Below are 22,092 nucleotides of genomic sequence, written 5' to 3' on the forward strand. Positions count from 1 at the left end.
ACTTAATGCTACAGAACTTTTCCACACTTTAATTTATCTTCACACACCAATTAACCCTCCAACCAACGCATCTTACAGTTAGATTACCGCATGTTTGTGTCAAAAGAAAGCTCTGGGGATAAACAATGGGAAAGCATGTTAAGCTTTTCCAAATTGTTCATTGTTGACAGCTAAGACCTTATTAGTAGAATCCATACACAAAGCAGATCGAATTCATAAAATTCAGAGCTCAAATCATACATTGATATATGAATGTTTTGATATCAATACAAATAATGGTATACATATTCAACAGAATGTGCTATATCACAAACAAATATTAAAAAAAAAAAAAAATTTAAAAAAAGGGCAAAATCTGCCCGCTCTACTAACTCAAGTGAATCACTGAACAAAAGTTGTTGTGTGATACCACAATATGGTATTCTACATCAACTAGTCATTCCCATGTTTGATAAAGCCATCTTTTGGAAACCCTATTCACCCCTGGATTAAATCCCCTAAGCAAACAATTACAAGAGAGGGAGAGAGAGGGAGAGGGAGAGGGAGAGAGAGAGGGAGAGAGAGAGAGAGAGAGGAGCAAGGGGAAGAAAAAGGGGAAACTTAAGCGAATACCGCCCAGGCAGCATCTAGGTGGCCAATGGAAGCCTCTTGATATATTTCAAATTCAATCAAAGTTCCATCTCCAATACAAAGTTTTTCTTCTGGAACACAGGCGGATTTTCTTCTTCCCTTACGACAAATGATGTGGTTGTCAAATGTGTAACTCAAAGTGGAAGAATCATTAAAGGAATTCAAAAAAGCTCCTCTGAATTGAATTTGTTCCAAGCTTCCTATAATCATGCCATAAACTTTAGATGAGTGCAATTTCAAAAGATGGAACGAAGGCACACAGCTCCAAACCTAGTAATCAGACTTGATAATAATAAATCACGTAACCTAATTGCAGATTTTGCGAGTGTAGGCCAAAACAAAATAATACTAAAAGCAGCACAAAACCAACAGATATGGGACAACTGAATAATTTTCCTAAAACAATGTTCTATTGATTTATATAAGGTTATATATACCTGAACGAGGTCGAACACCTTTTCGGCTACATATTTCTGTTGAAGAGTGGCACCCTTTTGTTGTACCTTATCAGGATGAATGCACAAATTTGCCTTCCTATATGCTTTCTTAACTGAGGCAGCAGTAATCATATCAGTCAAAGAAACTGGCTGCCAACCGCATTCAGGCCAAAGCACCTGAAGATCATTCATCAATTCAAACAGCGTAAGCAGTAAAAATTTAACAAGAACTCTGAAGCATTAGTATTCAAGTAGAACCAACACTATCAAGTACTTTTAGCACAATTACAAGTTGAACAAACAGAGGTTTGGTAGGCCCCGATTCTCGCCATAATAAAAAAATAAAAAAATTGTATTTTCCAATCCATGCAGTAAGTAACAATTTAAGAAAAAGAAAAAAAAAACTGAACTATTTCTGTATTTCCATCAAAACTCTCTTTCCAATAAGGTGACAACTCAATCATGAACCATCTACACATGACCCAAGAAATCTAAAGAAGAGAACTACAAAGACAATAGTCCATACAACAAAACAATGATGCAGAACAAAATATACCATCTACGCATGACCCAAGAAATCTAAAGAAGAGACAACTACAAAGACAATATTCCATGCAACAAAACAATGATGCAAAACAAAATGTACCATCTGACCATTTCCATATGCAGATAAGAACACCAAACCAAAAAAAAAAAACATTCTATTGAAGATTCTCTGTCTAAAGATCTTTGCAGGTATGGCTGTCCAAACAAAGAAGACAACCTTAAAAGGTGCTCTACCATGCTACAAATGATTTCCAATGCAAAGACAAACTAAAGACCCTCTTCAAAGTAGGACTGCACCTCAATTGTCTGGCTATTGGTTGATCTACAAGCCACTTCATACCAAACGCATCAGCCTTTGCTCCATAAATGAAGAAAGGAAGAAAGGAAACAAAAGGACCCCACAACTCCAACCCCCATGCACTCTAACCCTCAGGTACATTTAAAAAGAAAAAAAAAAAAAGAATAATAATCATCATAAAGAGCATATGAGAATGGCAAAATATATATCATGAAGCATACATATTGCAAGGTTGATAGCAGAGCACGCAAATTCCCCTCTTTTCCTGCAGCCCAACGCTTGATCTCAACATCTAGTGTTTCTGAAATTCTCTGAAGATGTGTAAAGAGGATAAAACAATTAGTGATAACTCAATCAACTCCATGTGAGCTTCAGTATAGCTCAGCAGCTAAGACAGATAATTAAATGATGTAACAAATAACAATATACATACACATGCATAAAAAAAGTTGAGACAAGACAATGAATAATACCAGTTTGTACTAATCACAATTAAGAATTACATTTTCACACTTCTAGTGACAAAACAGCATCCTAGGCAAAATTAATATCAGGGATGCAACTTTGGGGTACACAAATACTGAACTGGTTGGCACAAACCCAACCAGTGCAAAGACTGTTCCATTCAGTTCTAGATTTTTATTATGAAAACAATGTAATTTTGAGTTCACATCTTATGCAAAAAATGCCTACATATTTCAATCTTTGGTTGATTATCATACATAAACATGTAAAAAAATCACATCTAGAATATATTTATTTATAACAAACTAATAGCCCATGCACACGCTATGCGCCTGTAGGTTAATGGTGGTCTAACCATAAATATTGTTGAAGTTGTAGGAGAACTTGTTTGTGAGAAAGATATAAGAGAGAGATATATATATATATATATAAAGAGAGAGAGATAAATTAAGTGTTTTTATGTATGCTTCTTAGCAAAATCACCCCTACTTATTAAAGTTTTTTAAAAGTTTTAAGGATATATTTTCCTTTTTAATTGTTCAAAAAGAAGGTTCTCTTAATAATAGCATAGATTACTAAAAGACTAAACTAAATTATTGAATTAAACCATTACAGCAAACTCCCACCAGAGCAGTTTCTTTTTTTGTTTTTTTGGTTACAGGTTTTGGGTCATTGAAATCAGCATTACATAATTAACTGGAAGACAGAAACATAAAAAGTAACAACCATACATTAGCCTAATTCTTGGTTAATGAAAGTGTGACTACACCCAAACATCATACCAAACTTAGTTATTTATCCAATCAGAGAGAAAGATGCAACACATATAAACAAAAGAAAATAGAATCATTTAATGTCAAACGACAGTTATTTACATGTCTCTCAGCTTGTTCTCTTTGGATTTGAAGGTCTCGCTCATTCTTTTCAGCCAGTGCTTTCGCCTGAAAAACAAAGACTCTTATCAGAAGAAACTACATTGAATTAAACATCGCATATACACAGTATGTTATATAAACCAGTTCAGATAAAAAGGAATATATATTTTTTTTCTATTTTCTTGGGAACAAATTTCATATAAATCTATAGAAGATAACCATACTGTGCGCTCACGGGTCCTTTGGTGGCGTTCCAACCTAGCTCTCCGCCTTTCTTCAGTTTCTCCTTCAACTTCCTGAAAACCTCCAGACGATGGAGCAGCTTTTCACCAAAATTCAAAAGTTCAGCTGAAGCAACATTATACATAGGAACACAAAGAATATCTACACTTAAATTACAGAAATGAATTTCGAGTTCCAAACTACCTCCAAAAATTGATGTAAGATCATCAACAATATTTGTGGTTGAAGATGCTTTCTTTATGTTGGGGGAAGTTGTGCTCGATGTCTTTGGCACTTCAGGCTCTTGCCTATTCTGAAATTGGGCATCAAGAGGGTCCTAAAATATACAGCCACCTAGTCATAAACACAATTTCAAAATGCTAATAAAAAACGTTTTTCAAGTTTGCCCTCACCGATGAGTTAGCCCTGGGTCGTGGTGCACTGCTAGCTCGACCCATGCTGAAAAAGTTCTCGAGATCATTTTCATTCCTTTGTTGGTTCGCCCTTGCAGCAGCAGCAGCCCTTTCTCGGGCCTCTGCAGCAGCCCTTTCTACTGCAGCACGTTCCGCTCTAGTTCGTGCTTCAGCTTCAGCCCTTGCTACAGAAGTTCTCTCCTTTGCTTCTGCATTTGTTCTTTGTCTGGCTTCTGCAGCAGCCTTTTCTGCTCTTTCCTTTGCCTCCGCTGCGGCCCTTTCCCGAGCTTCAGCTTGAGCTCTCTGAACTGCAGCCCTTTCAGCACGTTCTCTAGCTTCAGCAGTTGCCTTCTCCACAGCAGCTCTTTCTGCTTTAGCCCTTTCAGCTCTCATGCGAGCTTCAGTACCTGCTCTCTCACGTGCTTCCCTAGTAGCCCTTTCCACAGCTTGTCTGGCCTTATCCCTTTCCCTCTCCATCTCCCTGGCTCTCTCCCTTTCCTTCTCAAGTTTCCTTTGTTCTCTCTCTTTCTCTTCCCACACCCTCTCAGTTTCCCTCTCTTTATCCAGTCGCCTTTGTTCCATATCTTCCTCTTCGCTTTCCCTCTGCAGTCGTTCGCTGTCCAACCTCTCCTGTTTTTCTCTTATAACTTTCTCATCTTGCATAGCTTTCTCATCCTTTTCCAGCTGTGTTTCTTTATTTCTAGCAGCCTTTGTACTTCCTCTCTCTCTCACTTCCTTTGCATGCCTGAATTTAGCCTCAGCTTTATCCATAGCCTCCTTCAAGTTCATCTCCAATTCTTCACCAGAAAGACCATTTGCATGTTCATCAAAGTTACTTTGGTTCTTACCCATGGCAAAATCCTCAAGTTCGTCAATTGGAGAGACACCCGAGCCCCTTGCTGCAGGGACTGACCTCGGAGCCTGAAAGAACTGAGTAGAAGAGACATCATTAACCTTCTTTTTTGCATTGTTGGAAGCAGCGGAACCCATTCTTGCCTTTGAAACCTGCACTGGTCTTGGAGGAGGTGGTCTTGAAGGTGGTGGAGCACTAGTGGGCTGAGTCATTAAAGGGATCTCTGATACAGTGAGCCATACATTATCAGATGAATCCAAGTTTTCTTCAAATGTTGGAGACCTATCCACCGGTATATTTGCTTCCTTAGATGTAGCACTTACATAGGAAGGAGGAGACATAGTTTGACCAGAAGATTTGTGAGAATCAGTTGAAACTGTAGGCATATCAAACAGGGTCTGATGAGAATCCCAATGATTTCCAACAGGAACCTTCTTCTGCGACTGCCTATCTGGACTTCTCACAGAAGGCTTCTCAGTTGATTGTTTACCAGTTGAAGTTCTGCTGTTATTTGTGCTTGTATCTGTCCTTATATTACCACTATCCTTTCCCCTGTAATTCCTCCCTGATGAAAATGCTGGGACAGACTTCCCAAGGCCATCAAAGGGATCTATATCATCAAATGCTCGCCCATTATTAACAGATGAACTATCAAACTTCGAGCTTCCAGAATTAGATAGCCTACTTATTTCTTCCAAGGGGTCGTCAAACTGCCCTGATACTACAAAAAGATCTTCCATCACCTTGGAGGTTGTTTTAGTTACAGTGGCAGTTGTTTCTGGGGGCCAATTGGCCTCTGAGGTTGACCTGTTACAAAAGCAATACAATACAAATGCATAAATCTAGAGCGAATTTTACTTAAAAATGAACCATGGACATATAGTCACACTCAAACAAGAAGCAAATGTGACTATAAGAGGTTGGTAAATTTAATCATACATCACAACAGTGTAAGTCCAAGATAAATCAACCTTCAACGTAAGTGCATAAATTCCCTTAAAAAAAAATATCAGCCTCTTCTATTGTGAATGCTCATAAAATTAACCAAAATTAGTCACTAAGACACCGCATGAAACTCCATGCTAATAAAATGCCAGAGCATGTCTGGAACCTTTATATTTAAATTTTTTACATTGCATCGAGGTTTATCAGTGTTCTTCATTGTGAAGCACCAAAACACATATGCTCAATACTATATATAAATAAATTAATATATATATATATATATAGAGGAAAGCTAATATCCCGACTAGCAGTGTTCCACTGGGCTTATCTCTGGTATGACATTATATATGCCCATTTTCTAGCGAAGCAAAGGGAATATGCATCTGCTACCTATACCCTTCAAAGTACCATACGACAATGAATTTAAAGGAATAGGATATCTTCAAATAGAGGCAAAGAAATGAATTGTGACATTTCCACGAATTGTGACAGTTCATCTATACAGAGTTTGCACATTAATTTTTCATTCTACACATTTTAGGAAAATCACAAGATTCACAACACATCATTGCAGCATCAAAATCCAAAGCCTTAGCTTATGTTAAACATTGTTGCAAAATTACGAAACCAAATAAGAATACGTAATGAATTACAAGATTTTCCAAATGAGAAGCACAGCAACAGTATCAGGCCATAAAGATCTTCAAAGTCCATGTTCCCATTTTAACCAATCTGATGTAACCCATCAAAAGTGATCCACCACTTGATATATCACTATTCTTCATCATTGCGCATGAATGCCAATTTAAAACAATACAGTGCAACAAAATTCAAAAGATAAAGCATTTTAACAATTAGCATACAAAAAAAACACGCAAATTGATCCAAATTGTTCATCACACAGTTTTCCCTGCTTAACAATGTAAAATTTTGCCTCACTAGTACTCGGGTACACATCTAATTGAAGATTTACACAAAATTTTAACATGTATAGTTCTGCTTCACAAGACAAAGTAGACAATAAACATAAACAGCCAAATAGGTGTGAGTATGAGTGAGACTAAAAATTGCACAGAATTGATCTAAATTCAACTACTGTCGCTTAACCAAACTAGAAAATATCACGTTCCCTAAAAGCAAAAACAATATAACAGTGATAGCAAATACCAATACCTTTCACTAGGGGGGTTACTACGTCCAAACCCAGGTAGCAAATCATCAAAACCCGGCACACCCTTCTCAGCTTTCTCCGATCCTCGCGAAGTGGAGCTTTTCAATTGGGGCTCGGCCTTACCAAAGCCACCAAGAAGGTCATCAAACCCACTAGTACTCTTCTTGGACAGCGGCGGCGACGAAACCGACGAGAAAACATCCTCGTACTTAACTTTAGAGGAGCTCTTCAGCCCCGGAACGCCATCGAAAATGTCATCGTCGTAAACAGGTTTATCGTAAACCGGCGCTGATGAATTCGGAGACTTTGCACCCGAATCACTAGACCCAGCAAACATAGAATCAAAGTTGAAAGCCGCATCTCCGCCACGGTTCTCGGATTTGCTGCTGGAATACCTCGCCGAGCCGCCGAAGATATCGCCAAAATCCTGGGCTTTGGAGGGGCCGAAGATCGAATCGCGATCGTCGGCGAGAGACCCATTAAAGGAATTGGAGGTGCGAGTTGATCGGGAGGGTCCACTAGATCCGAGATCGAAGTTTGGCGCCTTTGAAGAATTAGCTGAAGAAGCAGACATTGGAGCCGATTTGCCTGAGGGTTTGAACCCGAAATCAGAAGCTAAGAGACCCTCGAAGTCGTTCATGGCGTTTGGGCTTTCTGGGTCTCCCTAATTTGTTTGTGTTATTGATTTTTGGGTATGATACAAAATAAAGGATCTGAAAGGATAGATGTGGAAATAAATGAAAAGTTAAAGGGTGATCATGTTGCAGAAATGGAAGGGGGGTGTTTGGGATCCGAGAAAATTGAAAGAGAGATCAAGTCGGGGAGGAGGGTGGAACTGGAATCTGACCTGCCCTTTTAGTTCTTTTTATTTGAGTTTTGAATCTCTCTCTTCTTTATTTCTTTCTTTTGCTTTTGGATATTTCTTCCTTATGCTTGGTGGTTAAAATTGAAATGGTGTAATAGAGGGGAGAGAGAGAGAGAGGGAGGAATAGTTTGGTTGCTAATTTTGGGTTAATCATTCACAATTTTACATTGAGTTATTTTATAATTTTTATTTAGTTTTATTTGATTGACATTTTTGTTTTTTCTCTGTTCTACTGATGACATTAAAAGCAAAGTCCATCAGTGACCAATGACCAAACAATACATAAACATAATATCTTAGGCTTTTATTATGGTACACCCATTTTTTGGATTATAAATAGTGTGACTCATTTCTCACTAGAATGATGCTATGACCTATTTTGGGTCATAATATTTTATACTTATTTAAAATATGACTAATATTAATTAAGTAATATTTAATTTATAATTTAAAATTCAAATAATTATAAAAATTATTCTATTAGTCTTATTTTAACGAGATCTTTAAAATAAAATTAATATTGAATATATTTAAAATAAGAAAATTTTATAAATTAGACAACATAAGTCTTACAATATCGGGACTTCAACAACCATAAACAACAAGAACAACATGATGATTTAAAGAAAAAAATAAGAACAACACAATGACTAAAAGAAGAAACAAGAACAACACGATGATTTAAAGAAAAAACAACAACTGCGTAAACTTGAATCCAAATGTGCACCCATGGAAACTTGAATCCAGTCTTGTTTCGAAAGCCTTTAAGTGCTTGCGTAAACTACAATAATAAAATAAAAATAAAAATATATAAATATTTTTTATAAATAAACAAAACAAAAAAAATAAAATCATTATATAAATATGCTTCATTTATAAACAAAAAAAAGAAATCATACAAACATATAAATATGCTTAATAAATAAACAAAACAAAAAATAATAATACCATTATATAAATATGCTTCATTTATAAACAAAAAATAATAATCATACAAATATATAAATATGCTTGATACATAAACAAAACAAAAAATAATAATATCATTATATAAATATGCTTCATTTATAAACAAAACAAAAAATAATCATACAAATATATATATATATGTTTGATACATAAACAAAACAAAAAATAATAATATCATTATATTATTATATAAATATGCTTCATTTATAAACAAAACAAAAAATAATCATACAAATATATAAATATGTTTGATACATAAACAAAACAAAAAATAATAATACCATTATATAAATATGCTTCATTTATAAACAAAACAAATAATAATCATACAAATATATAAACATGCTTGATAATTTGATAAAACAAAAAATAATCATACAAATATATAAATGCATAAAAACTTACCACATTGGCATCATTTGCACCGCTTGCGCGCATTCGTTCAACCTCCAATAGACAAGCATAAATTTGTTGTAATCATGCGCAATATCTTTAAATCGTGCTTTAACGCCGCCAACCTTACGAATGGTTTCACTCCCCATATTACGCTTGAAAATTTGATAAATTTGTTCCCAAAACACGGCGGCTCTATTTTAGGCACCAAGACAACTGTCGGGAGACCTCTCTAGATATGCCGTCACTAGGGCTTCATCTTCAGCTACCCCCCAAGCATTTCGTCTAGGAGTCATGACAAAGAAAAAAAAAATTGTGCAAATTTGGTAAACAAAGGTTGCAGTTTGTGATGAAAAACTATGAATGTTGTATGATATATATAGACCCATTTGAGAATATAGCTGTGGGAGGGTTTGGGGAATTTTTATTAATTTTTATGAAATTTTTTGGCAATTTTTCGGGTACTATTTCAATTTTAAATGATTTATTAATGATTAAAAAAAAAAAGCTTAAGCGATCTGGACCGTTGATATCAACAGTCCATTAATCCAGGCCCTTTATTTCAAACCGGCCCATTTTTTTAAAAGAGCATAAAGAACAATTAATGGCAACCACTGATCATCAATATTCATTTAATCTAGACCATTGACCAAGATGTGAAGATGGCGCATCACTCCATGCAGCAGCCGACAAGACCACCAGCAAAGCTTTCAATGTGTGAAGATGGGGCCACTTGCTTTTCAGCAAAGCTTCACTCTCCTCCTTTAATACATCACGTGGGCTGCATTTTGTTGCCTTTGGGTCACACACATTTTGGCTCACAGTGACACCCGGAATTGGGTTACATTTTGGGTTACACCAGTTGTTAGGTCATATTTTCCGGCCCATATTGTTGGGTGTGACCCATTTGTAACCCAAAATGAGTTTTGGGTCACATTTTCAGGCAGCATAGTGGTAGGCCTTAGGCCTTCCACTATGGTAAACCTATTTTTTGTGACCCAAAACCCATTTTGGGTCACAAATAGTGTTGTGACCCAATTCTCACTGCAATAGTGCCGTGATCCATTTTGGGTCACAATGTTTTATACATATTTAAAATATGGCTAATATTAATTAAGTGATATTTAATTTATAATTTAAAATTTAAATTATAATAAAAACTAATCTAATGGTCTTATTTAATGAGATCTTTAAAATAAGGCCAATATTGAATATATTTAAAATAAGAAAATTTCATAAATGAGACAACATAAGCCTTACAACATCGGGACTTTAACAACCACAAACAATAAAAACAACACGTTGATTTAAAGAAAAAACAAGAACAACACGATGACTAAAAGAAAAAACAAGAACAATACGATGATTTAAAGAAAAAACAACAATAACAACTGCATTCGACATGACAGAAAATGAAGCGAACTTTTTATTCGGAGTCCGATGACGAAGAATTGACACCCCCGTAATTATACCAATATGAGATCTTCTGTTCGGTTTCACACTCATCACATGGTTGAACCGGAGGGTTATTCCCGCAGGTGCATGGCACAGGTGGTTTGGGCTCTGGCAGGTGGTTCGGGCTCTGGCAGGTGGTTCAACCATTGGTGGCGAAGATTTGGGTGGTTGGCTAGATCCTTGAGCTCCAATCCCATGCAAAATTCACACAAAGGGACCAAAATATCATCCGAACACTTGCAGAACCTTCAGTCTGGTTCTTTTGCACGCTTCATCATTAAACAATAATCGCATAATGGTGTAGCACAGTTAGGGAGGCACTTACACAAACTTTGATCGCACTGTTGTTTGGAGCTCTCACCGGCGCCTTGCTTGGAGCTCTCACTGACACTTTGCTTGGAGGAGGAAGCCATTTCTAAACGATAGTTATGTGGATGTGTTGGCCTTATAGTTAAACCTTGGTATTTCTAGGGAAAAAAGCATGATAACTTGCCCATTTGATTCCCTGATGGATTCACAGATACTCGAATCTCACATGTGAAGCAACAATGTTGCACACTTAAACGGCAAATACAAACTTCGAAGATAAACAACGAAGATTAACCTAACATACGATAATGAGAACAACATTGATGAACCATGATTCCGATTTCAATGGGTTGGGGCAAGTGGTGGGTTCCTCTCTCGGATCCAGATGTGCTCAATCAAATTGGTTTTTAGGGATTCATTGACATTTTGGTCCCTAAGCAAATTCCGACGAATATTCATCTCAGATAATGATGATGGAGCGGCACCGGTCGGACATGGTTCTACACCTTCGTATTCAGGTTCTGCCCTTCTAGTGCTCGCTTCTGGGTCTATTGGGTCATCTTTACAGTCATCCTCAGGGCGTTCATCATCCACGATCATATTGTGCAATATTATGCACGCCTTCATGATATACCTAAGCTCAATCGGACGCCAATAACGAGCAGGTCGTTTTATAATCTGCCACCAGGCTTTTAAAATTCCGAACGCCCTCTCCACATCCTTCCTGTATCCCTCTTGTCGAGCGGTAAACAACTTGTGGTGGGGAAGAACGAGACTATGCAATGGAGTAATAAGAGTTGACCATTTAGGGTAGATCCCATATGCAAGAAAGTATGGAATGGTGTAATCTATCCCATTCACAGTGAATTTCACCCTGTGGTTCCGGTCGGAAATCATATCATCAAAGAGATGCGAACAGTCCAACACATTGATATCATTATTTGACCCAAGTATACCAAAATTTGCATACCATATCCACGTGTCGTACCCGTAAACGGCTTCAAGGATAACTGTTGGGACACGATAATGCCCACGGTAAACAGCTTGCTCGGCCATTAGGCAATTTTGCCATACCCAATGCATGCAATCATACTTGGAAATCCTCTACGGCTCCCCTTTCGCAAAAGTTTTCTCAAATCGGTCAGGGTAGGCCTTCGGAGATACTCTGGTCCAAAGACGTCCGTGATGACTTTCACGAACTTCAAGAATGATTGTCGTATGGTGGTTTGGCTAATGGTCATTGACTCTGAGACCAAATCATATGGAATGCCATATGCCATTACCCGCAGTGCCGCTGTCACATTTTGGTGAGGTGTGCAACCCACTCTACCGAGGGCGTCTAACTGTTGGATGAAAATACTCATCCTGGAGACAAACCTCTTCGAGAATTCTATTGAATAGCGGTTGGTGCATGCGGTATCGCCTGCGGAAAGTCACAGTGTCCTCGATTGGCGAGGGGATGAAGTAGTTGTCCATGAGACGTTCGTGGGCGGCTTCTCGATTCCGGTGTGTGTACCGGCGACTTGAAGAAGTACCGCCCTGCCTTGGACGTCTGGCGATGGCAGTATGACCCATTGACATGATCAACTGACCCACGATCTCCCTTCCATCCTCTTCCTTATCTCATTCAGCATCAGAGTCCCAAGATGAGGAGGAGGATGAATACACGTACAAAGGATTCATCTTAGTGTTTATGGAATGAGAAATGATCCTGAAATAAGATTTGAGTGTAACATGGTAAATATAGTGGTATTTATATTGAAACCACATGCATTTGAGATAAGGATTGAATGGTCCACATTCATTTGCTTTATGATGGTGTAGTCATATCATGCACTTTGATTGAGTAGTCGTTTGCATATGCAGTAATGATAGCATGCATCAGTCTTATCTACTGTAGAGCATGCATGCATTTATAGGAGTTGTACCACAATAAGTGAGAATCCAATGTTGGGTGGAAATGCAAACATGACTTAAATAAATAGCACACCATGACTTAAAACAAGATTGACATTCAAATTAAAGGATACAATTAAAGAGCAAACATAATTTAAAACAAGATTAACATTCAAAATAAAAAAACACAATTAAAGAGCAAACATAATATAATGTCTCATTCTAATTATTAGGCGGGTACCCCTGGTGTGACTGATTGAGATTGGAAAGATCCAGGTAGTATCTAGATGGAGTGTACTCCGAACTGTGATTAGCACGCATTTGCCTCTTTGCAATGACTTCAGCCATCTTTTGCTCCCAATATATCTGTTGCCCATCATTCATTTTGGAGAGGTCTTGGCTCATAATATTTTGTTCTTCCCATTCTAGTTGCCTCTCGATCCTCACCCTTTCTCTTACTTCATTTGCGGCGTCTCTTTCACTCCTTGCACGCTCCCTGTCAAGTCTCGTTTGTATGAAAATTCTTGAATTTACATTATAATAATCTACTGCCTCAATCATATGAGTTTGGACGGGCTCGGCTGCCTTGGCTCGTTTTGCATGGTTTCTCCTTGGTGGCCTTGCCGCGATTAACCTATTGGTTGGAATGGTGGTGGGTTTTCGTCATCGCTAAGTGGTATGACTGGATCGGCCTCCTCGGGATCATCATCGGCGGGAGTGTCGGCATCGTCGGTGGCGGAGGTCTCTGAATCACTAAACCAAACAAGAGCATGAACCGCAGCGTACTTTGCACTTTTCTTTATTTGTTCCCAAATGTGCACCCATGGAAACTTGAATCCAGTCTTGTTTTGAAAGCTTTCAAGTGCTTGCGTAAACTACAATAATAAAATAAAATTAAAAATATATAAATATGCTTGTGGAAATGCAAACATGACTTAAATAAATAGCAAATTTGCTACATTTATAAACAAAACAAAAACCATAATCATACAAATATATAAATATGCTTGATAGATAAACAAAATAAAATATAATAATATCATTATATAAATATGCTTCATTTATAAACAAAACAAAAAATAATCATACAAATATATAAATATGTTTCATACATAAACAAAACAAAAAATAATAATAACATTATATAAATATGCTTCATTTATAAACAAAACATACAATAATCATACAAATATATAAATATGCTTGATAATTTGATAAAACAAAAAATAATCATACAAATATATAAATGCATAAAAACTTACCACATTGGCATCATTTGCACCGCTTGCGCGCATTCGCTCGGCCTCCAATAGGCAAGCATAAAATTTGTTGCAATCACGCGCAATATCTTTGAATCGTGCTTTAACACCGCCAACCTTACGAATGGTTTCACCCCCCATGTTACGCTTGAAAATTTGATAAATTTGTTCCCAAAGCACGGCGGCTCTATTTTGGGCACCAAGACAACCGTTGGGAGACCTCTCTAGGTATGCCATCACTAGGGGAGATCTTTAGCTACCCCCCAAGCATTTCCTCTAGGAGCCATGACAAAGAAAAAAAAAATTGTGCAAATTTGGTAAACAAAGGTTGTAGTTTGTGATGAAAAACTATGAGTGTTGTAAGATATATATAGACCCATCTGAGAATATAGCTGTTGGAGGGTTTGGGAAATTTTTATTAATTTTTTGGTTACTATTTCTATTTTAAATGATTTATTAATTATTTGTTAAAAAAAAAAGGCTTGGACGATCTGGACTATTGATTATCAACGGTCCATTAATCTAGGCTCTTTAATTTCAAACTGGCCCATCTTAAAAAAAAAAAAAGGACAAACAATAGCAGCCATTGATCACCAACGGTCATTTAATCTGGACCGTTGCTGACCAGCCAGCAAAGCCACGTGTCAAGAAAAGCAGGCGAGGCCCACAAGAAAAGTACACCTCATTTCCAGCTTCTGTTCAGCCGACAAGAAAAGTAGGCGTGGCCCACCTACTTTTCAGTTACAGCACAGTCTCTCTCCTCACGTGGGTGGGCCTCTCTTGCAATTGGGTCACAATCATTTTGGCTCACACTGAGACCCGGATTTGGGTTACACTTTGGGTTACTCCCTCTTTTGGGTCACATTTTTCGGCCCATAGTGCTTGGGTATGAGCCATTTGTGACCCAAAATGGGTTTTGGGTCACATTTTCAGGTGGCATAGTGGAAGGCCTTATAGAAAAAATACAAAAATGTAATATCACAAAATACATAATTTATGGACCGTTAAAATAAAAAGACACATACTTTATGACCTCTCAATTTAGGGACATCAAGCTTACTTATTTATCCATTAAAACATTTAATCGTCATCAAATATGAAACACTCTCTTATTTTCTTCTTTACTTTTCGGTTGGATGAAGTATGAACTAGTTATTAATCTTGTAATATTTCCTCTTTTCTTTTTTGAAAGAAATCTCAATTTTGAACATGTTCGATCTTTTTTGTGGATGCGTGATATGGCAGCGCAAAAGTGTTTTTATATAAATAATTATTCTTTTTGGGTGTAATGAAATTGGATTGCGGGCATGCCAACTTGAGAACCTTCCCGGCGGAAAAGGGCCTTCAAGAAAATAATAATGGTGGTGAATTGATATGTTTATGGGTGTTGTGCACATTACTAACTTCAGGATCCTAACAACTGTTGTGGCCAAGCAATGAATTAATGTTATTGGCCTGAGGTGCGTTTTTGGTTTTCGAAAGACTTTCCCCAAATCCGATGGTAATCATATGGGTGTTGGATATATTGTCATCAAGAACAATTTCATTTATTAATAGAATTATTTCTTTTCAATTTAATACATGGAATTAGCATTATTTATTCATAGCAAAAGGAATTATGGCCTAGTGGTACGGGATGACTGTTTTGAAGTCTTCTACCCGTGCGGCCTTCGACTTGAACGCCTCCTCGAACAAGCTAAGTTAGCCAATTTGCTACCAAAATAGATCAAATAGCACAAAATGCAAGAACAAAATATTAACACACAAGAACACTCAAGAACAAAAAAGAGAGATATGGGTGGATCTTCATCTTAGGTGGCAATTCCACATGGTATGACGCTTTGCCCACTCTCTTGACTATCGAAAAAAGGCCCTCTTATCTTCATAATAACCCTTATGTAATGATCTTGTAGTCTTGTGTTGATTAGATTTGAGCTTGACCAATACCATGTCTCTCGCTTGGAACTCCACATGTCGCTGCTTCTTATTTGCCCACTTCTTCATTTTCTTAGATGCTCTCTCCAAGTGTGCATGAGCCAAGTTATTATGTATTCACCACTCTTATAATCGTCTGTATGTGCCAGGACTACTCCATGTGTACTCAGTTACAAGGGTGCTAGGTGTTAATGGTTGTTTCCCTGTTGCCAGCTGAAATGGACTAGAACCTGTGGACTCCGACTATTGCAGGTTGTATGAAAATTGGGCAATTTCTAGTAGCTTAGCCTAATCTTGTTGGTTGGCACTCATATAGTGCCTCAGGTATAATTCCAACAATGCATTCACCCTTTCTGTTTAGCCACCAGTTTGAGGATGAAAGCTAGTAGAAAAGTTTGAACGATGAGCCAAGAAGTTCAAAGAGTTTTGTCCAAAATTTCCCTGTGAATTACGGGTCTCGATTGCTAACAATATTCTTTGGAACTCTCTAATACTTCACCACATACTTAAGGAACAAGCGTACTTTACAATCTGGTGGCACTAGAATGAAAGTCGTGTGCTTGGTGAATCGATAAACCACCACCAAGATAAAATTGCACTCATCACACTTGGGTAGACATGTACTGAAGGGACGGGGAATGGCTCCAGCAAACCTCTAGGATGTTTATGCTCCACCTTGTCCTGTTGACACACAAGACATGTTCTCACATATATATGTATCCACGTCTTCCCTCATCTGCGACCAGTAATAAGCATTGCTCATCATTGCCAAATTTTAATGAGTGCCTGGATGCCTTGCCCATATGGAATCGTGACACCCATTTGGGAATGTAGAGCCACTTCCTTGTTCTATACAACTAATCCTCCTGAAGCCATAATATCCTTGACAAGTGATACCAAACTCTTGGCTTGGGGATCGTGTAATAGTCCTTCTTTCACCTTCTTTAGAAGAGGACTCTGAGGTTTGACTAATAAAGCAAACTCAACTTTCTGACTAAGCGCATCTAAAAAAAAGTTGGAACTCCTCTGCTTGTACTCTTACTTATAGTTGAACTCTAATAGGAAATCTTGCAAGTTAGCCTGCTTAGGAGATAGTTTCTTCTGTGACTAAAAGTACCTGGTGGTAGGGATGGACACGGGTCGGTTTGGTTCGGTTTAGCCCCCAAACCGTAGACCAAACCAATGCCTTCGGGTTAGTGATTTTTCAAACCAAACCAATCCAATGAAGGTGAAACAACCGAACCAAACCAAACCAATTAAAGTCGGGTTGGGTTGGTCGGTTTGATTGGTTTGGGCATGTCTCAAAATACAATTAAAATTTAGGCCCAAATTATAAATGAATGAAACTCCCTTTAAGTTATAAAATTAATGTCTCTATTTTCTACACATGAACCCAATTCAGTACATGTCTGCTTTTACAGTGGAACAATTACAGTCACATGTAAAACAAGAAAGCCATATATGTGAAATATTAATATTAATATATTAAAGAATAAAGCCATGTGAAAGATTAATATTAATTTATTATAATATTAAAGAACATAGGCCATGAAACTAGAGAATGTGAGATGAGTTCTCATTGCTTTGAGCCTTTGACCATTCTAAATAAGGTGAGATGAGAAACTAGACATGTGAATATTTAATTTAATTTTTTAAATTTTTAGGTCGGGTTGGGTCGGGTTTGATCGGTTATTTGGAACGTCAACCCGCTAACCAACCCATTTGAGGTCGGGTTGGTCGGGTTATGAACCGACCTCTCTAAATTGGGTGTTAGAAACTGAACCAACCCAACCCATTTTGGTTGGGTTGGTCGGGTTGGTCGGGTTGCATCGGGTTATGTCCACCCCTACCTGGTGGCAATGTTATCTTTCCTCACAAAAAACTAAGATCTAAGCAGATAATGCCTCCACACCCACAAACAATGAACCACTATTATCATATCTCTTTCTCTTGTACGTACAGTGTATCTCCTCTCAGTGTCACTAAGTTTGCGGCTCTTAAAAGCTATTGGATCCCCATTCTGTATAAGCACACCACCAATATCAAAGTCTAAAGCATCAGTATGTACCTCAAAAGCTTTTGTAGGATGTGGGAGCTTCAACACAGGTTCCTCCATGATAGCTTTCTTCAATTCTTCAAACGCACATTGTCACTTCTTGGTCCATACCAATGCCTTGTTCTTTTTTAGCAAATCAATTAAGGAAGATGATCTGATCTAGCTAAGTAACCTTTGATGAAATGTCGATAATCGTTGATCAAACCAATGAATGATCTAAGTGTTATAACCTTGGTTGGCAGTTCCCACTCTTGTATGGCCTTCACCTTGCCTACATCCACCATCAGTTGTCAACATTTGATCTTATGCCTTAACAATTCAACTTCTTCTTGAGCAAAAGAGCACTTCTCATTCTTTACATGAAGTTCGTTCTCTCGGAGGACCTGGAAGACAATCTTCAAATACTCCATATGTTCTTCTAGAGAGTTACTATACACCAACGTCATCAATATAAACCACAACAAATTTGTCCACGTAAGGATGAAATACCTTGTTCATTAAGGTACAAAACGTAGTGAGTTCTAATGGCCTGACTAGAAACTCAAAAGACCTATACCATGTCACACAAGTGGTATTGGGCTCATCACATACCTTGTTCAAAGGAGACGAAGAATGACGATGAAGTGTAAAAGGAATTTTCAGCCACTACACTTAAGACTTTAAGAGTATTTTCAATCCATTTAAATAACTTAACTAGGTTTGTTGTTTGTTTTTATGGATTGAATGTCTAATATATATTTGGATTGATATGTTATCTCTTAACTTTAATGTATGATTAATTTAAGGCTAAATTACATTTTAGTACCTTATGGTCATTTTTCAACTTGGTACCTCAACTTAAAAAATTGCAAAATGATTCTATAATTATGATTTTGTGTCAAGTTCATATATCCGTTATCTAATCCATTAAAATGGAAGCCACTGCTTGCATTAACTTGACTCAAAATTTGTGCCACGTGGATAAAAAAAAATTTAAAATTTAAATAAAAATAAACCACTTGTGAAGATCTCAACCTTCCTCCCTCAAATCGTCAGCATTGACCATCAATTAATTTCCTTCCTCTTCTGTCTTCAACCCAAAAATCCAACAATCCAAAAAAAAAAAAAAATCCTTAATTTTATTTTTTCAGTAAACAAACAAAGAGTCAAGAAGAATGAAGAATGCAATATATAAAAGCAAAAATCATGTTTTCCTTTTGTCCAAATTACAAAAAATAATCAAACACTAATAAGATCGAAAAATAGAGTTGTGCTCTTCTAGGAGCTTCAGACAATGAAACAATTAAAAAGATAAAAATTTTATACAATATACACCAACTAGAAGATGTACCGCCACTGCCATTGCTCGACGATATACCTTTTTGCACACTTTGCTTCTCAATCAAATGGCTGAAGATCTTAAAATCTTAATAAAGATACGCTGAAGTTGAAATAATCATTCAAATACTCAAGTTGAAACGTCTTACTCAAGCACATGAGCTAAAACATCTAGAAATCTAAGATAAAACTCATACAACTAACAATCAGCAATAAATCTCATTAAATTGATAAACTCATGCAAATACAGTAATTCACACTACACTAGTACTTATGGGAAACTGTCATATATGCTCGACTGATCTCAGGTACTCACAGAGCTAGGATAAACTGTTATACATGTGCAGAGCCTTTGCACTTTCATACACATGCAAAGTCAATAACTGTCATACGTGCACGCAGGGCTGCTCCCAAAGGGCTAATCATCCTGACACACAGCCCAAAGCCTTACGTGTGCCCTAATGGGTCTCAAAGACCTAACCATATAATTGTCATACACCGCCGAGTAATCTCTAGTCAAGTGCAGAGCCAAATTGTACCTGCTAAAGGTAAGGGTACTCATGTGGCGGTTTAAAACTGGTTTCGATAATTCAAATAACCATATTTGGTAAGCACGTAAAATATGCAAATTGTATATAAAAATAGGTATTCAAACTCTTCCATCATCACACTTAATAAATCATTCTCAAACCATATATGCAAGCTTCTTAAATGAAATCATTTATGAAGAACTTGGAATTAAATAATAAAACCTCTCAAAATATAATGCCCAAAACCATATTCATAAATGATCCATTCTTTTCCTAAAGTATAATTAAGTTTCAAGAAAAATAAATATAGCGTACATAACTCATTTAAATCCTCAATAAATAAATATAAAACTCTTTCAAATTTTCATGCAACTTAATTTCCCCATAAACATCATGCATGCAAGCATGAGCTCAAATATAATCATTTCCAAAGAAGATCGAATTCAATGATAATGCCGGCCAAATCAAATCTTATAAATTAATCGTTTATTTTTGGCAAACATATACTTCAAATTTATGTAAGCTTTGCCAAAAATTAACCTTAAAACCATCTCAATATATGGACATAGTTTCCCACAAACTTAATAATATTTATTGTTGAACACATTTTATAACATTTAATTCACCTCTAGATCATACATTTTAGCTTGCCCAAAAAAAAAAAAAAAAAAGATCATACATTTTAGGCCTTGTTTGTTAGCATTTTTGGTGTTTTAATTGCTCATTTAATTATTTAATTAGATTATTTATTAGGTTATTTTTCACAGGTCAACATCTCATGCATCGAAGATATTCACATAAAACATATACAGGGTGTCATCCAATAATGCAAAAAATTTATGGAGTTTCAAAGATACTTAGGCCCAGTTTGGGATTGCTGTGTGGTGAGAAAAAACTGCTGTGAGGTAAAACAACTAAGTGTTTGGTAAACTGTGTTTTTAAAAGTGTTGTGAGTGTTAAAAGCAACATTAGAATATTGTTTGGTAAATTTTGATGTAGAAGTGTTCTAGCTATATATAATGACCAAAATGGACACGATGCTTTAATTTTCTGTTTGGTAAAATAAAAGTGCTTTCACTTGCTTTTCTAACTTTTATTTATAATTTTTTTAAGTACAAACTAGTCTCGTGACTTACATAAAACTCACTTTAGATTAATATTTTTTGTCATTGTATTTTGTTAATTAAAGGGTAATTATGATTTCTTGTATTTTGATGAAGTGATATAATAACTTTTTTTTTTTGTTGGAAAAGAGGAAAAAAATAATATTCATAAAAATATTATATATTACCTATTGATACCATTCATATGGGCAACATGAAAAGGGATATGAATTGCCATTTCATAAATTGAGTGATGACAATTTTGGTAATCAGAGGTGCTTTCCCATATAGCAGCTTTGGAAAGCACCCTTCTGGTTGCTTTTTCCTAACCCCTAAAAATTGCTTTCTCCAACCCCTGTTTTCAAAATAAGTTGCTTTTACTATTTTTACCAAACATCTCAAATTGCATTGTGGTGGAAATAAGTTGCTTTTTCCGACTACAATGCAATTCTAAACTGGCCCTTATTTCATATCCTACATTGAAGACAGTAGAAAAAAGAAAATTAACAAGAATTTCCAATAGAATTGCTGCTAATGTTCCTCGAAAACTTGAAGACTAAAAGATATGCAACAACAATTAAATTGATCTCTCATCCTACTGTTAGCTGATTGGAAGGATTGTTCATGGGCCAAACATCTTTGGTAGATATAACATTTTTTGTAATGGTTTCCTCTTATTATACATATATGGAATAGTCATAAATAAGAAAAAAAGGTCACCAAGATGCCACATCGATATTTCTAATAGTCTGATTATTTCCTTAGATGTTTCCTTCATTTCCAAAACAAAAACCAATTACATAATTCCATTATTAAAAAAGAAAAGCTAAACATCTTATTATGAGATAGGTCCCCAGTTCCATGAATCACTAATAGGGGGAAAAAATGTAACAAGAAAATAACACACCTGCAATTTTTTCATTCCACTCTTTTATTAGACTTGCAAATCTGGACTCCCCTGGTGCCAGTGAAGCACCGATTTCCAAGGCTGCCTTAGCAGTTTGGTATTCCTTAAGCTTGATGCAAGGAATGCTGTAATGTACCAAAACTACCAAAGAAATCTAAAAATAAGAAACAGCAAAACAATGAGTGATGTCATTGACAATGACATGTAACAAGTCCAGAACATATATGATAGCAAAGAGAGCCC

At 36.5% G+C, this 22,092-nt stretch overlaps 2 protein-coding genes across 3 annotated transcripts; both read right to left on the bottom strand.

Moving 5' to 3' along the window:
- Positions 1 to 221: 221 nt before the first annotated feature.
- On the bottom strand, positions 222 to 7,806 carry LOC147283663 (auxilin-related protein 1-like). 2 transcript variants are annotated; one of them, XM_086244137.1, is made up of 8 exons: positions 6,858 to 7,806; positions 3,887 to 5,546; positions 3,678 to 3,786; positions 3,476 to 3,573; positions 3,252 to 3,317; positions 2,133 to 2,222; positions 1,068 to 1,244; positions 222 to 830 (listed from the first exon to the last, which is right to left on the bottom strand). In XM_086244137.1, the coding sequence occupies exons 1-8, from the start codon at positions 7,493 to 7,495 to the stop codon at positions 792 to 794; spliced, it is 2,877 nt and encodes a 958-aa protein (XP_086100263.1). In that variant the 5' UTR covers positions 7,496 to 7,806; the 3' UTR covers positions 222 to 791. The 2 variants fall into 2 exon arrangements, with proteins under 2 accessions (XP_086100263.1, XP_086100262.1); XM_086244136.1 differs by having other exon boundaries at positions 3,678 to 3,810; positions 6,858 to 7,804.
- Positions 7,807 to 11,188: 3,382 nt separating this feature from the next.
- LOC147283664 (uncharacterized) lies at positions 11,189 to 11,902 on the bottom strand. The gene has a single exon (XM_086245560.1). The coding sequence runs from the start codon at positions 11,900 to 11,902 to the stop codon at positions 11,189 to 11,191; it is 714 nt and encodes a 237-aa protein (XP_086101686.1).
- Between the last annotated feature and the right edge of the window lie 10,190 nt (positions 11,903 to 22,092).

This window comes from Dryas octopetala, chromosome 5 (genome assembly GCF_963921425.1).
Source record: "Dryas octopetala chromosome 5, drDryOcto1.1, whole genome shotgun sequence".
Classification (NCBI taxonomy): domain Eukaryota; kingdom Viridiplantae; phylum Streptophyta; class Magnoliopsida; order Rosales; family Rosaceae; genus Dryas; species Dryas octopetala.

Excerpts from the sequence above, each read along its gene's own strand:
- LOC147283663 (XM_086244136.1), bottom strand. The coding sequence starts at position 7,495 with ATGAACGACTTCGAGGGTCTCTTAGCTTCTGATTTCGGGTTCAAACCC. Across the intron at positions 3,574-3,677 it reads TCTTACATCAATTTTTGGAG|CTGCTCCATCGTCTGGAGGT; the intron begins GTAGTTTGGAAC and ends TTTGGTGAAAAG. Across the intron at positions 2,223-3,251 it reads GAGAACAAGCTGAGAGACAT|AGAATTTCAGAAACACTAGA; the intron begins GTAAATAACTGT and ends ACACATCTTCAG.
- LOC147283664 (XM_086245560.1), bottom strand. The coding sequence starts at position 11,902 with ATGGCCGAGCAAGCTGTTTACCGTGGGCATTATCGTGTCCCAACAGTT.